This window comes from Chiloscyllium plagiosum, unplaced genomic scaffold (genome assembly GCF_037043375.1).
Source record: "Chiloscyllium plagiosum isolate Xiang-an unplaced genomic scaffold, Cpla_swu_hap1 HiC_scaffold_42, whole genome shotgun sequence".
Lineage (NCBI taxonomy): Eukaryota > Metazoa > Chordata > Chondrichthyes > Orectolobiformes > Hemiscylliidae > Chiloscyllium > Chiloscyllium plagiosum.
The window spans coordinates 18,308,432-18,324,872 of NW_028270180.1; the positions used below are offsets into that span (position 1 = coordinate 18,308,432).

The window sequence follows — 16,441 nt, forward strand, 5'->3', positions numbered from 1 at the left end:
CAGTCCAACACCGGCATCTCCAAATCTTGACCAATTCAAACTCTGTTAAGGCTCTTCCTCCTGGGAGAACAATCTCTGTTCTAGATCCTCTGCCCTGGTATTATGCTGCAAAATCTCCTCTCATCCAAAGGACTTAGCACCCTTGTTAAAATCTTACTCCAGCTGGCATCTAACCTGTGATTTCTCAAGAGTTAGCATCACCTCCTTCCTTCTGTACTCAATGCCTTTGCTTTTTTAAAAGTATCCTTTCAGTGGATGCTAGGAGCAAAGCCCATCTCTAATTATCTTTGAACAGAGTGAGGCCATTTCAGAGGGTAGTTTATTAGAGGACAGAGGTTTAAGGTGAGATTTAAGAAGGACCTGAAAGGTAACTTTTTCATGCATAGACTGGTGCGTGTATGGAACAGGCTGCCAGAGGAAGAGGTGGTGTTGGGTAAAATTACAACATTTAAAAGACATCTGGATGGGTCGATGAACAGGAAGGGTTTTAAAGTGATGTAGACCAAGTGCTGGCAAATGGGACTACGTCAGATTGGGATAGAAACATATGGGATAGGAGCAGGAGGCGGCCATTCAGCCCTTCGAGCCTGCTCCGCCATTCATAGCTGATCGTCCAACTCAATAGCCTAATCCTGCTCTCCCCCCATAGCCTTAGATCCATTCGCCCCAAGTGCTACATCTAGCTGCCTCTTGAATACATTCAATATTTGGAGATCAACTACTTGCTGTGGTAATGCATCCCACAGGCTCACCACCAGACATCTGGTCGGTGTGGATGAGTTGGGCTGAAGGGTCTGTTTCCGTGCTGTATGACTCCAAGCACAATGCTGTGGTTCTGGGGTCATGCGTAGGCCAGACTGGCTAAGTATGGCAGACTTCTGTCGCTAAAGATGAACTAGATGGATTTTTACAAGCAATGACAGCTGTCATGGTCACAATGACCGGGATTAACATGTTTTTTTCATGGTTCAAACTGAATGAAGGAACTGAAATTCTGCCAGCTGCTGAGGTAGGATCTGAGGCCTCGCAGCAATAATCTGGATCTCTGGATTGTTAACCCAGAGACCGTCATCCCACCGAGCTTCTACTGCCCAGAGAGCTATCCATTGAGGGTTCACTGACACAACTGTGGGGACTTTGATTAAAAACCCAACATTTAATCTCCTGCATTGTACATTCAATGTATTAGTTAGCTGCTGGGATTTAGCATCAAAAAGTGTGGTGTTGGAAAATCACAGCTGGTCAGGCAGCATCCGAGGAGCAGGAGAGTCGACATTTCGAGCATAAGCTCTTCATCAGGGTCCTGATGAACAGCTTATGCTCAAAACATCAATTCTGCTACTTCTCAGATGCTGCCTAACCAGCTGTGCTTTTCCATCACTACACTTTTTGATTTCCAGCATCTGCAGTCTTCACATTCTCCCTCTGGGATTTAGCTGCCAGTTGAGTTGACCGTGTAAAATCCATCTCAATCTTGGCTGCGAAATCTTAAGCCATTTTATGGATCCAAATCTCAGCACTATCTTCCAAGTTATGAAATTTATACGTTATTCGTGCCACGGCGAAATAGTTCACCCCACCCGACCTGCTCTCTTGGTAAGATTACTCGATGGAGGAGCAGGTAGTGAAATGGATTAACATCCACGATGTGAAAGAGCTGGGTGGATGGGGTGTCGGAGTTTGGTTTCAGCCAGTACCTCGAGTTCTCGGAGAGCGTTGTCACATTCCTTCTGGCCAGGAGCCTGCTGGGTGCAGAGTGTAATCAGCTGGTTGATGCTCTCGGTAACAGCCCTGGAAGATATCAGATACACCTCCTGTTAAATTAACACTTCAACACCTCTTCAACCAGGCTCGCTTTACTAACTTTGACACAAGACGGATTCGCACCTTTCAGGACAACCCAAAGTTATTCCCGCCCTCAGTCATATATTCCTCATGGGTGTCCTGTTGCCAACCCTGAAACCTGGCAGCACATTTGCACAGCACGCTTCCACAAGAATAATCTGACAAAGGCAACATTAGACAATAGCCTGCTCCCTCCACCCCCCCAACACTGTCCTTCATGCCCACTGAATGGTTGACAGATCAACCATTGGTCAAGACTCAAGGGAGAACCTCTGCCCACCTCCCTTCATCCTTCTTCTAAATCGTGGCCAGTCTTGCGGACCTTTGGCTTAATGTCTCCTCTGAAAGAGTGACAGAATCATTACAGTGCAGGCAGAGACCACTCTGCCCATTGGGTCTGCTCCAGCTCTATATTCTACTGCTGAATTCCTGCCTTTACCCCATAGCCTGCTCACCATTGATGTCCAAAAAAACCCAGCCAATTCCCTTTTCAATTGAACCTGCCTCCACCACATTTCCAGGCAGTGCCTTCCACACCCTAACTACCGTATATACTCATGTATAGGTCAACCCTTTTTTTTGGCCAAAAAACCTTTTACCGTCCATATATCTCATGTATTAGTCTACTCTACTATATCGCATTAAATCACATACATTCATTCACACCAGTAGCTTTACTCATCGCTCTGTGTTTACTATATCACATTCCGATTCATTTATTCCTAACTCTAACTTACTGCACTTGGTTTACTACAGCACGTTTTGAGTCATTCATTCAGACCGGTACTAAGTCTATCAGTACTTATCACACTTTATTCACTATACATCCAAAAGTTAATATCGTTAAAATGTTAATCATTTTAATTGTGCCATTATATCTGAATAAAAGTGAGATGTATTAGCTACATACCGGTATATCTTTAATTCTTTGGCAAATGTGTTAATGTTGTTGAGGTTCATAACATGAGGGAGTAAGTGGGAGGGAAAGGGAAGAATTTGGTGGGAAAGTTCCAGATGCTAACACATTCAGAATTTAAGAAATGTTTCATTTTAAGTGTGCCACTATACCAGGCCATGACAATGTTGTACAATGTGACTTTGCAGGATTTCAATGAATCTTTGACATGTTCAATTTTCGTACCGGTCTCTTGCTTTTATCCGGTAGTTACCTTGACCGTAATTCATGGCGTTTTTCTCCCTTACCGGGATTAGTTGTGCGATCAAATCAACGTTTGCTAATAAAATGGTATTTTGAACTGCAGTGTGAATTGCAGCTCCTCAAAACTTGTGCCCGTGTATTAGTCGACCCCCTAATTTCAGCTATAAAAAAAGTCTTCAAAATTTGACCTATACATGAGTATATATGGTACTCACTGAATGAAAAAGGCTTTCTCTCACATCAGTGTTGCTTTGTTTACACGTTACTTTATATCTACTCCCTTTTCTTTTGGATAAGCAGAAACAGTGTCATCCTATCCATTCTGTCTAGGCCACAATTCTGAAAACACGCATCAGATGTCCTCTTGGCCTTCTCATCAGGGAGTGCACTCCCAACGTCTTCAATCTATCCTCACCAATAAACGTCCTCATGCCCTGAACCATTCCAGTAAGCCAATGTCTCCGCTTTCGGTGCAGGGCTCCCAGCCGTCTGGATTTTGTGCTCAGTTGACTAGAGTGAGGCTTATACCCATGACCGACTGACTCAGAGGCGAGTGCGCTACCCACTGAGCCACAGCTGACTGGGGTGGGGTGAGGAGGCTCAAATCGTGGCTAAGTGAAGCACAATGGTCCTTACCGGGCAGCTGCTGCCAGGAGATTCTTTGCATTGGGTGCAGCAGAATCAACAGACAGCGACTTGGCAGCGAGGAGCAGTTTGCTGGAAGCCATGGAGATATTCTTCAAGTTACCAATGACCTGGATCTGACCCTCCTTTGTCTGTGGGGAAAAAAAACAAAGTAAAACACTTAATGGCTCACGTTGTTGTTCTGAACAGGCAGACTGTCCCTCTCAATTGTCTTTTGTTCCACCCCACACACAATACTGGGCTGTGTCAAAGGAAGCAGCCTTCAAAATGAAAGAAAGGGGAAAGCAATGGCAGAGTGGCATTATCATATTAATCGAGAGGCCCGGGTTCGAATCCCACCATGGCAGATGGCGGATTCTGAATTCAATAAAAATCTGGAATTAAGAGTCTAATGATGACCATGAATTCATTGCCAATTGTTGGGAAAAACCCATCTAGTTCACTCATGTCCTTTAGGGAAGGAAACCGTCATCTTTACCATTAGTTCTGGCCTGTGTGTGACACCAGACCCACAGCAATGTGGTCGACTCTTAACTGCCCTCTGGGCAATTAGGAATGGGCAATAAACACGGACAGTGCAGAAAGAGACCACTCTGCCCATTGGGTCTGCTCCAGCTCTATTATTTCCTGTCAACCTCCTGCCTTGTGCTCCATTGCCAGTGATACCCATGTCCCGTGAATGAATAAACAAAAAAACACTGGGGGCAGCTGACATGGTGAAATTTTCCACATCCACATGGAGATTTTAGAAGGGTGAGGTGAGGTGGTGTTGGGGAGGCTCAGCCTCTGACATCTCCAGGTGCTGGAGAGAACTTGAGCAAGCCCAGACAAAGGGGATAGCCAAATCTCCTGTGCCTAAAGTTGGCGTTTTATCTGCTCGGGCACCTGTGGTGAGCTATGAAGAATGCAACCGCAAAAAGGAAAACTTTCCCCTTGGAAATTTCTCCTGCTTTTAGACGACTCCACGCTCTGTTTCAAAAGAAAAAGCCAGCATTCTGCCATATCTCCCTGCTGGGTGTTCGAAAAGGCCATCCAATCAATCACATTCTTTCCCGGCGTCCTTAAGTAATGACCCAAATCCCTGTTGGAAGTTATTATAGAATTACTTCCATTACCTCCGCGGCCTGTGCATTCCTGGCCATAACAGCTCACTGTCTGAAGTAAATCTCTCTCTCCCACCAGCTTCTCCCCAGATAGCTGCAGTCTGCCCGTCCCTGCACAATGGGAATCAATGGACGCTCATGATGCAGAATCAGACAGTGGGTGGGGAAGGGGTTGGGTCAGGGGCCAATGTACGTCCATCTGCTCAGAATCACAGGGTGCAGGGATTCTGGAATCCACATTACAGGAAGGATGTAGCAGGGCAGTGGTGGTATAGTGGTGAGCATAGCTGCCTTCCAAGCAGTTGACCTGGGTTCGATTCCTGGCCATCGCACTGTTGCTGTTTTAAACCGACATTGAAAGGAAATCACCCCCCCGATAAAATGAGAACTTGAATGTTTCGTTCTGTGGTAAAACGGATCTATCAGATAGGAACGATGTGAACGCACTGGAGATGGTGCAGAGGAGGTTTACCAGGAAGTTGCCTGGGCTGGAGAGTCTCAATCATGAAGAGGGATTGGACAGACTAGGGCTGTTTTCCTCGGAGCAGAGGGGACTGAGAGGGGACATGACTGAGATGTGTAAAATTATGAGGGGTAGGCAGGAAGAAACTTTTCTCCCAATGGAGGGAGCAATGAGCAGGGGCATCGATTTAAGGAAAGGGGCAGGAAGAAACGTGAGGAAAATGTTTTCCCCAGAGGGTGGTGGGAATCTGGAACTGACTGCCTGTTAGGGTGGGAGAGGCAGAGACCCTCATCACATTGAAGATACTTGCGATACCAAGGCTAGTGGACCAAATGCTGAAAAATGGGATTAGAACAGTGAGGTGGTTGTTTCTGACCGATGCAGAATCAATGGGCTGTAGGGCCATTTTCTAGGCTGTATTACTCAATGGAGGCAAGTGAGAGATAGGTTCTCTCTTTAATGTGAACTCCAAACACCACAATCTTTCACTCCAACTGAGGGGGAAGAGCTGATTCGTATATGATCCTTGTGACTCCGGGCAAGGGTTTAATTCTGCATCCGATGAGGACACAGCCCCGTGCCCTTGAACTGTCTCCAATTCAACACAAACCAAGGGACTCTTGGATTGAGGGGTGGAGAACGCTCTATTGTCTGTTTGGGAGATGGTTCCCTGAGAGATTGGTGTTGTGGTGACTGAGAGAATTGTTGCATTTGGCACTCTGCTCCACACTTCGACCGAGAGGAGAACCATTTTGATGACCATTATCAGCATAACAATTCCAATATTAAATAGCCCACTGTGCGGAGTGCAATCATAGAGGCTCAGAGATTCCTATCAATGTTGTCACTTAAATGTGGGTCTCCCCCTCTCTGAAAGTAGACTCCTCCCAATAATGAGGGTTAGCATAATCTAGGCACTTCAAGAAAAATGCCTAGGGCGTTCTGACTGAACTCCATTTGGTGGTGGGACCGTTACCACATTCAGTTGGGAGTCTGGATAAGTTTACCATCACTAAAGATCATTCATTGGGATTTTTACAACAAGAGGTAATTTTAGTGAAAGCAGCCAGACTTTTAAGCCAATTTTCCAACCTGCCATGTTGGATTTCGACTCACGTCTTCTGGATTAACCGCTAGGCCATACACCTTACCTGAGCTTGTCCAGCCATTTCAATGCCCGCATCCAGAAACTCATCAAAATCTTCACTGAATTTGCCGGAGGCAGCGGCCAATTGCCTGCTGGTCCCTCGTGAGGCGTGTACCACCTCCCCCGCTGACTGATTCAGGCCTGCAGCCGCTTGATTCAACTCGCTCTGAGCCTCCTGAAAACTCTTGGTGCTTGGTGGCAACTGTGGGAGAGGCGAAGGAGAGAGTAATTGATAAGGAAATCGAGAGAGAGAGAGAGGTAGAGAGTGAGAGAGTCTCATTGGTCCCACCTGGATACTTATAAACCTTAGCATCTGAAGTTCACACTCATTCAGAGATATATACACAGACAAAGCACACACTTGTGCAAATACACATTCAAGTAAAGACACACACACACTAAGTGGCACATACAGTGAGACACACACACACACACAGACACCAAGTGACCCCCTTGGCTCTGTAGGCAAATGGGACTAGTTTATTTTTGAATACTGGGCAGCATTGGGCACATCAGGCTTAAGGGTCTGTTTCCATGCTGCAGACCTCCAAGTGACACACACACACACACACACACACACACACACAGAAAACACACTCAGACACAATAACATATACTGTAAGACACACACAAGTGCATATGGACACACTCACAGACGGTGTGAGATTGAGTGAGTCCCACAGAGTGATGGGCAAACACTATTGGAAACCCATGGTGCCAGGACTGTGAACCTGTTGAACTGGGTGGCTTTGCCTTGTAATGTCAGAGCTAGTGATGCCATGATTTTGGATGAGGGTGAGAGTTATCAGCATGGTAAGTTACTGACCAATGGGCAGCAGTAAATCAGGAATGCTATGACAAACAACAGGAATCTACTTTTTGAATGAGACTGCGGCTTATCAGCTATACAACACAGTGGGGTGGTGTGATAAGTCTAAGATTAATCTTATCAGCTATACAACACAGTGGGGAGGTGTGATAAGTCTAAGATTAATCTTATTTGGGTCTTCTATGAATATGGGCCATGGCTCTGTGCGTGAAATATATGATACTCGCTCAGCTCTGCTATCCTTTCATACTCCGTGCTCATTCTGTACAAGATTCCAGGATAAGACAGTTCTAGCTGCATTTTTACAGTGAACAGGAGGATTTCATGGATGGAGATTGAGCAAGAGACTCTGGCTCAGTTGTCTCGATCATCTCCAAGTCTTTGATTGGGTCTTGGGTAGATTTAATGAAGGAAAATAATGATCAAAGCTTACCAAGTCAACCAGCAACTTTTTGCTGGATTCTCCAATGCTTTTAAGTGCCATGTCCACATCCTTCTGTCCTGGCAAACAGTTCACACAGTTGTTCAACGAATGGGAGACCGACTTAGCCACCTTGAGAAAAGGAAGGAGCAACGTTGACACAATTGGAATTGTTCAACACATTGACTGTCTCAAGCAGAGTCCGATTCGATGACCTGTTGGAGGGCAGCGGTCAATGCTGAGGGGACGACCCTCTGAATGGAAATTCAAGATTCCAACTGATAGCAGGGTGAGAGGAGACAGTGCCACTTGAAGGTAAGTGGTGAAGAAGTCCAAACAACCTGAATTTATGTAGCACCTTTAATGCAATGGAACACTGACAGCAGCGAAGATGAGGCTAAGCCACCCATTTGGGAAAGCAGTGAGAGCGTTAAATGACAATGATTGAAGATCAAGAAAGAGAAAGAGATTGAGAGGCAGAGGGGTTGAGGGAAGAATTTCCAAAGCATGGGGCCTAGGCGGCTGAAGTCAGGGCCACTGATGGTTCAGTAGGGATGGTCAAGAGGCCAGAATTAAAAGAGCACAGAAATGGGGGTGGCATGGTGGCTCAGTGGTTAGCACTGCTGCCTCACAGCACCAGGGTTCCAGGTTTGATTCCTGCCTCAGGCGACTGTCTGTGTGGAGTTTGCACATTCTCCCTGTGTCTGCGTGGGTTTTCTCTGGGTGAGCATTCCAAACATGCTCCTGAACATTCCAAAGATGTTCAGGTCATGTGAATTGGCCATGCTAAATTGCTCATATTATTCGGTGCATAAGTCAGAGGGAAATGGGTCTGGGTGGGTTACTCTTTGGAGGGTTGGTATGGACTAGTTAGGCTGAAGGGCCAGACCATGGCAACATGACGCCTGGAGGAAGAGTGCCTCATCTTCCGCCTACGAACCCTCCAATCACAAGGAATGAATGCAGATTTCTCCAGCTTCCTCATTTCCCCTCCCCCTACCTTATCTCAGTCCCAACCCTCGGACTCAGCACCGCCTTCTTGACCTGCAATCTTCTTCCCGACCTCTCCGCCCCCACCCCCTCTCCGGCCTATCACCCTCACCTTAACCTCCTTCCGCCTATCGTATTCCCAACACCCCTCCCCCAAGTCCCTTCTCCCTACCTCTTATCTTAGCCTGCTTGGCACACCCTCCTCATTCCTGAAGAAGGACTTATGCCCGAAATGTCGATTCTCCTGCTCCTTGGGTGCTGCCTGACCTGCTGCGCTTTTCCAGCAACACATTTTTCAGCGCTGAAGGGCCTGTTTCCTCACCGTAGGGAATCTAATCTAATCTCAAAGGATTGTAGGGACGTTTAACCACATTTTTCAATTGGAGATCAGTGAGTTTAGGGAAATATTCTGAATTATTTTGAATACAGTAGATAGATTTTGAGGTTCTTTCTTTGATATCAATAATAATAAGGGTCTGAATAAATCAGAATGAATCACAGAAATGGGGTTAGAGAGGCATGTTTTTCGTTACTGACCTGAGTCAAGCTGTGCCTTGCAGCTTGTTGTGCTAACATTGTCCTGTACTGTAGTGGGATCAGTAAGACACAGTGTCCACTCACTCCCGTTATGGAGAATGAACAGATCAGTTTTATTTTAAAGGATAGTAAATGTGTCTGGAGTAAGAAAATGAATGTAAATCCACTCAGACCCTTTCCCAAAGCACAGGTATAGGAAACCCTGAACAGCCTTGATAGGTGGGAGATGGACATGAGGTTACTGGCAATGGTCCACAACTGAGGACAGGGGGGCACTCTCTTAAAATTAAGGACAATCCTATTAAGACAGAGATGATGAGAATTTGCTTTCTTTCAGAGGATTGAGCGACTTCGGGACTCTCTGCCTCAGATGACGGCGGAGGTCGGAGGATATTAAGTATTTTTAAAGCTGTAGATTTCTGGAAGGCTGGGGAGGAATTGAAGATTATTGGGGATAGATGAGAATGTGGAATTCTGAAGTCAAACAGACCAGTCGTGATCTTAGTGGATTACAGAGCTTGAGGGGCTGAATGGTCTACTCCTGATTTAAATTCTTGTGTAAAGTCCTCACGTACATGGGTCTGATGTAAAGTCACTCACCGTAAGACACAAACTCTGGTGTCGCTCTCTCTCCACAGATGCTGCTGGACTGCTGAGTTTTTTAAAATTCATTTGTGGAATGTGGATGTCGCAGGCTTGGCCAGTATTTATTGCCCGTCCCTAGTTTTCCCTTGAGAAGGTGGGTGTGAGCTGCCTTCTTGAACCGCTGCAGTCCACCTACTTTGAATTGACCTGCAATGCCCTTAGGGAGGGAATTCCAGGATTTTGACCCAGCGACAGTGAAGGAACGGCGATATATTTCCAAGTCAGGATGGTGAGTGGCTTGGAGGGGATCTTGATATTCCCATGTATCTGCAGCCCATGACCTTCTGGATGGAAGCGGTTCTGGGTTTGGAAGGTGCTGTTTGGAAGGTTCTGCAGTGCACCTCATAGATGGTACACACTGCTGAATCTGTGCGTTGCTGGAGGAGGGGGTGAATGTTTGTCAATGTGGTGCCAATCAAGCGGGCTGCTTTGGCCTGGATGATGTCAAGCTTCTTGAGTGTTGTTGGAGCTGCACCCATCCAGGGAGTATTCAATCACACTCCTAACTTGTGCCTTGGGGATAGTGGAGAAAGTGAGGACTGCAGATGCTGTAGATCACAGCTGATAATGTGTTGCTGGAAAATCGCAGCAGGTCAGGCAGCATCCAAGAAGCAGGAGAATCGACGTTTCGGGCATGAGCCCTTCTTCAGGAAGAAGGGCCCTTGGGGACAGTGGACAGGCTTTGGGGGAGTCAAGAGGTGAGTTACTCACTGCAGGATTCCTAGCCTCTAAGTTGCTCTTGTAGTCACTGTATTTATGTGGTGAGTCCAGTTCAGTATATCCAGCACTGTCTGCTTCTCTTTCAGATTTCGAGTGTCCACTCTACTTTGCTTTTATATTCCTGTTGAAGGAGATCCTTACAACATTTATTTATCTCACTCTGACTGACATGTGACAGAGCTGGTGCTATCATGTATTGTCCTGAGAGGGATCCAGTTATCCTGGGATAAAGAAAGCTGGGATTTAAGATCAATCATCTCAGATTTAAAAAGGGGCATTTTAAATCCAATTCATTCAGTGGGAAGCCAGTGGAATCCACGTTCACCTCCCACTGGGCTCTCCTTTTCATTGCCCTTCCACCCGAACCGTTCAGGTTAATAGAATCCTTAGAATATAGAAGCAAGCCATTCGGCCTAACAAAGCCACGCTGACCCTCCGAAGAATATCCCACCCACACCCATTCCCCTGTGATTAATGCACCTAACCTACACATCCCTGAATACTATGGAGCAATTTAGCATGGCCAATCCACCCTGACCTGCACATCTTTGGATTGTTGGAGGAAACCGGAGCAAACCCATGCAGACACGAGGAGAATGTGCAAACTCCACACAGACAATCGCCCGATGGTAGAATCGAATCCGGCTCCCTGGTGCTGTGAGACAGCAGTGCTAACCATTGAGCTACTGTGGCGTTAGGTGGGGCATCAGCGTGATAGCTCATCCAAAAGACAGCACTTCAGCTCCCTCAGTCTGGAACTGGGAAGGTCAGCTTGGTCAAGCCTCTGGAGTGGGACATGAACACACGACCTTGAGACCCGAGGAGGGGAGAGCGCAGCCCACTGAGCCACTCCCAACATTGTGGCTTTTGGTCAGAGCCGGGCCTTACTGTGACACACACAGGGGTCCCTGCACAATCGGAGCAGGACGCTTGATCTGACTAACCTGTGCCAGCCGTTGCTGGCTCTCAGTGTCTCCGGGTGAAGCCAACGCGTGCTTGGCTTCCTGGATCAGCAGGGCAGACCCATCCATCACATCCCGAGCAGTGTCCAACATGGAGTTCTGAGCTGGAGAGTTGTCCGTCGAAGCCGCCACCCCGCGGGCAGCTGATGCCAGAGTCTTGAGAGCTTGCGCTGTTTCCCGTGCGGCGATACCTGAGGGCAAGAGAACAAACTGTCTGAACTGCTTTGGCACAAGGGAGAGAAACAAGAATATCGAATACCAAGTGGTCTCCTGCCTCACTGTATCAGCCCAGCGGTATCATCACTAAACTGTTAATCGAGAGAATCGGAGGCTCAAATTCCCAGATGATGGAATTTAAATTGAATAAAAATCTGCAATTAAGAGTCTAATAATGACCATGAAACTCTTCTTGATTTTTATCAATATCCAGCTAGTTTACTAATGCCGTTTAGAGGGGGAAACTGCCATCCTGGTCTACAGAATTGGAAGGGTCAGGAATGGAACTGAGCGCTGTGTGAACACCTGCACTTCTGAATTTACCGCAATCCTGCTCCATCAGCAATGTACTGAGAGGATTCACCTCCAATAACCACAGATACTTCCCTCTGTGTTAGGTGTTGGCGCAGTCAGTGGGTAGCCTTCCACCTGCTTCTCAATCACTCAAGGGGCTCCTCAATGGCACACTTGGTTAAATGCTACCTCAACATCCAAGGTCACCTGCCTTCTCAAGTTCAGCTTGTTTGTTTGCGTTTGGACTGATAAAGTCAGGAGCTGGGTGATGGAGGGCTTCTGCCCAATTCTCCTGCTCCTCGGATGCTGCCTGACCTGCTGCGCTTTTCCAGGCACCACGGTCTCGACTCTGATCTCCAGTATCTGCAGACCCCACTGTCTCCTAGTTGATTTCAACCCTATTGCGAAGCCTCTTCCAAGGATGCCTACCTTGAAGATTTCCTCCTCTCTCTACAAGGATCTCAGTGAGTTCTGGATGTAGGCTTGCTCGCTGAGCTGGAAGGTTCATTTTCAGATGTTTCATCACCATACTGGCTCATCTCAGTGAGTCTCCCTTTCACTGCACCCCCACCCTCCCCGTACCACCCAGGAAATCAGATTCCTGATGAAGGGCTTATGCCCAAAACGTCGATTCTCCTGCTCCTCGGATGCTGCCTGACCGGCTGTGCTTTTCCAGCGCCCACGCTCTCGGCCTTGGAGAGACCCAAACTAAGCAGCAGTGGGAAGGTGGTCGCTGAGTCATTGGTACCGTCAATGACACCTTTCACCCCTTTCATTACTCCATCATTTACAAGACTGATTTAGTGAGAATTGGTCAGATTAGATTTGCCCTGCTTTTTTGTGGACAAGATGCACTGAGTTAATTTTCCACATTGCTAGTTAAATGGCAGTGCTATTACTTGGCTAGGGGGTCTGACTAGTTCTGGAGCACAAGTCTTCGGTATAATTACCAGAATGTTGTCAGCGCCCATCACTTTTGCAGTATCCAATGCCTCTCACCATTCCCTCCGCGACGAGGAGTGAATACAAGTTACCGAAGACTAGCATTCATGTAGTCGGGGAACCCAGGAGGAGGCGGCAATGGATTATCCATTTGTCACTTCTGGCTGACATGAAGATGGTTGCAAATACTTCAGCCTTGACCTTTACAATGATGTTGATTGAGAGTGTGTTGCTGGAAAAGCACAGCAGGTCAGGCAGCATCCGAGGAGCAGGAGAATCGACATTTTGGGCCCGAGTTCTTCATCAGGAATGAGGGACGTGGCTGAAGAGCTTCAGGGCAGAGGAGAGGACTTGGGGAGTTCAGTGAGAGAGGGACTCACTGAGATCTTTGTAGAGAGAGGAGGAGAACTTCTTCAAGGTAGGCATCCTTGGAAGAGGCTTCGCAGTAAGGTTAAAATCAACCAGGAGAAAGTGAGGTTTACAGATGCTGGAGATCAGAGTTGAGAGTGTGTTGCTGGAAAAGCGCAGCAGGTCAGGCAGCATCCGAGGAGCAGGAAATACGACATTTCGGGCTGGAGCCCTTCATCAGGAATGGTGATGTGGCTGAAGAGCTTCAGGACAGAGGAGAGGACTTGGGGAGTACAGTGAGAGAGGAACTCACTGGGATTTTTACAATGATGTGCGAAGCTCCCCCACTGAGGGAGATAACTGTCCAGCCTCCTTTCCCACTCAAGCGTCACTCACAACTGGATAACCAGGCTGTAGAGCTTTGATCAAGTTCATTGGTTGTGGATTCACTTAGTGCTATCTTTCGCTAACTTCTTCTTGCTTCTCACATTCCCAAGCATCCCCTCCCTCCACCACCGATGCTCAGTAGCAGCAGTGTGTACCATCTACAAGGTGCACTGCAAAAATTCACCAGAGATCCTCAGACAGCACCTTCCAAACTCACGACCACTTCCATCCAGAAGGACAAGGGCAGCAGAGTCATGGGAACACCATCCCCTGCACATTCCCCTCAAAGCTATTCACCTTGGAAATATATCGCCATGTCACTGGGGCAAAATCCTGGAATTCTCTCCCCAATGGCATTGTGGGTCAACCCACAGGAGGTAGCCTGTAGCGGTTCAAGAAGGCAGCTCACCCGCACCTTCTCAAGGGGCAACTAGGGATGGGCAATAAATGCAGGGCCCAGGCAGTGACACGCACACTCCACAGATAAATTAAAAAACATACAAGCCCATGTAGCTTCACCAGTTGGTACCTCATTTTTAGGTGTGCCTTGTGCAGCCATAATCCTTATTGAAACAGGGTTGTTTCTTTGACTTGATGGCTATGCTAGAGTAAAAGATATACCGAGCCACGAAAACTGTTTTGCTGCTGTTGATAGCCCAATAAACCTCATGCATGCCCAGCTCTGAGCTGCCAGATCTTTCTTGAGTCTATCCCACTTAGCACAATGCTGTACGTGATGGATGGTATTCTTGATGTAAAGACAGGACTTCACTCCCACGAGGACAGTGCAGTGGTCACTCTGACCAACACCATCATGGACAGATGCATCTGCCACAGATGTACGAATCAAGATACAACCAGTCAAGTAGATTTTGCCCAAAACCAAAATAGAAATTGCTGGAGAAGCTCAGCAGGAGGGGCAGCATCTGTGGAAAGAAAATAGAATCAATGTTTCAAGCCCAGGGACCCTTCCTGAGAATATTTTCCGAACTTGTGGGTTTCCGTCTCACCAGCTGTAGGCCCAGTCTTGCAGCTACGCCATTTAGGAGACTAAGAATTAAGGCTGAAACCAGTGCCTGGCTCGAGGTACATCTCATTGGTTCAATGTGAGTCACTTCATTTCTGAGACTACTTTTACAAGCTCACACTGGGATGAAAAACGTGCGAGTACCTCTTTTCAAGTTTGGATTTTAAACTAGTGGCATATGGATTTAATCAACTTAGTTGAAAGGATTTCATGTTTAACTTCAATGATTAACCTTTTCAGAACAGCGATTTTAAACCAGTATATGTCAAAAAAGCAGGTGACTGAATGCCCCCTGAGTGTTAATGGAAGTTTTTTTATACTGTGGGGCTTAGGACAGGAGGAGAAGAAACAATAAGCCATTAGCATAGCAAAGGTTGGGTTAAGTAAGGATTTTTGATAATTTAGTCAGAAACTTTTGAATTTAGTTAGAAAGAGTTCCAACTAAATGTAAATGAAAGAATAGTTTCTCCTAGAAAAAAGAAGTTTGTTTAGTTAAGGAAATACGTTACCTCAGTGAAAGGGTTTCATTTTGTGAAAACCTTCCACACCAGGAGTGTTTGGTTAGAGATCTGCATTGGTTATTCAAAAGTAGAGAAACTCTAAGATCTCAGTCGTGTGAGTCAAAGAGAAAAGGCTTCACACTTCACAGGACAAGAAATGAAAAGAAGCAATTCAACCATCGTACAGATACAACAGGGAGGAAAACTATAAAGTGATGGCATTAGGTAATAAATTGCATTTTGTTTTGCTGGGTGTTTGCAAACTTTAAACCTGTATTTTATGTAGCTAGCTGGTTTGTTTAACTTTATTTTTCTTTTTTATTATATAATAAACTTCTGTTTTATTGTTAAAACTAAATTTACAGCTAGCATGCCCAGGTTTCAATGGAAGATCACTACATTACATTTACAAAAAAAACCAAAATATGATGAATCAAGCCAGATTTCAATCTGAGATCTGACTTATGCAGCTGAAGCATCTGCCAGGACCATAACTAATGGAACTTTCCTGTGATTCAGTAGCAGATACACTGCACAGCATCATCTGTGTTAATATATTGAACAGATTCTTATCTAACATCTGATTCCCAAAGTTTGTGAGAAGATTTGTAGCATGGGTGCTCATTGTTGTGGTTCTGTTCGTCGAGCTGGGAATTTGTGTTGCAGACGTTTCATCCCCTGTCTAGGTGACATCCTCAGTGCTTGGGAGCCTCCTGTGAAACACTTCTGTGATGTTTCCTCCGGCATTTATAGTGGTTTGTCTCTGCCGCTTCCGGTGTCTGTTCCAGCTGTCCGCTGCAGTGGCCGGTATATTGGGTCCAGGTCAATGTATTTGTTGATAGAATCCGTGGATGACTGCCATGCCTCTAGGAATTCCCTCGCTGTTTTCTGTTTGGCTTGTCCTATAATAGTAGTGTTGTCCCAGTCGAACTCATGTTGCTTGGGACAACATTACTATTATAGGACAAGCCAAACAAAGAACAGCCAGGGAATTCCTAGAGGGATGACACTCATCCACAGGTTCTATCAACAAACATATCGATCTGGACCCAATATACCAGCCACTGCAGCGACAGCTGGAACAGACAACCGGAAGCGGCAGAGACAAACCACTATAAATGCCAGAGGAAACATCACAGAAGCGCTTCACAGGAGGCTCCCACACACTGCAGATGTCACTGGACAGGGGACGAAACGTCTGCAACACAAATTCCCAGCTCAGCGAACAGAACCACAACATCCGATTCCCAAATTGTCAAGC

The 16,441-nt window shown here is 46.5% G+C and overlaps 1 protein-coding gene across 4 annotated transcripts in view; it reads right to left on the bottom strand.

Moving 5' to 3' along the window:
- The window catches only part of LOC122542439 (talin-2), a 354,392-nt gene that overhangs the window by 106,182 nt on the left and 231,769 nt on the right, over positions 1 to 16,441 (bottom strand). For all 4 annotated transcript variants that reach the window (XM_087982138.1, XM_087982135.1, XM_087982136.1 and 1 more), the window contains 5 exons: positions 11,449 to 11,657; positions 7,625 to 7,744; positions 6,367 to 6,564; positions 3,641 to 3,780; positions 1,698 to 1,791 (listed from right to left, as the gene is read on the bottom strand). In XM_087982138.1, coding sequence (XP_087838264.1) covers positions 1,698 to 1,791; positions 3,641 to 3,780; positions 6,367 to 6,564; positions 7,625 to 7,744; positions 11,449 to 11,657 — 761 coding nt within the window. The remainder of the gene's footprint in view (positions 1 to 1,697; positions 1,792 to 3,640; positions 3,781 to 6,366; positions 6,565 to 7,624; positions 7,745 to 11,448; positions 11,658 to 16,441) is intronic.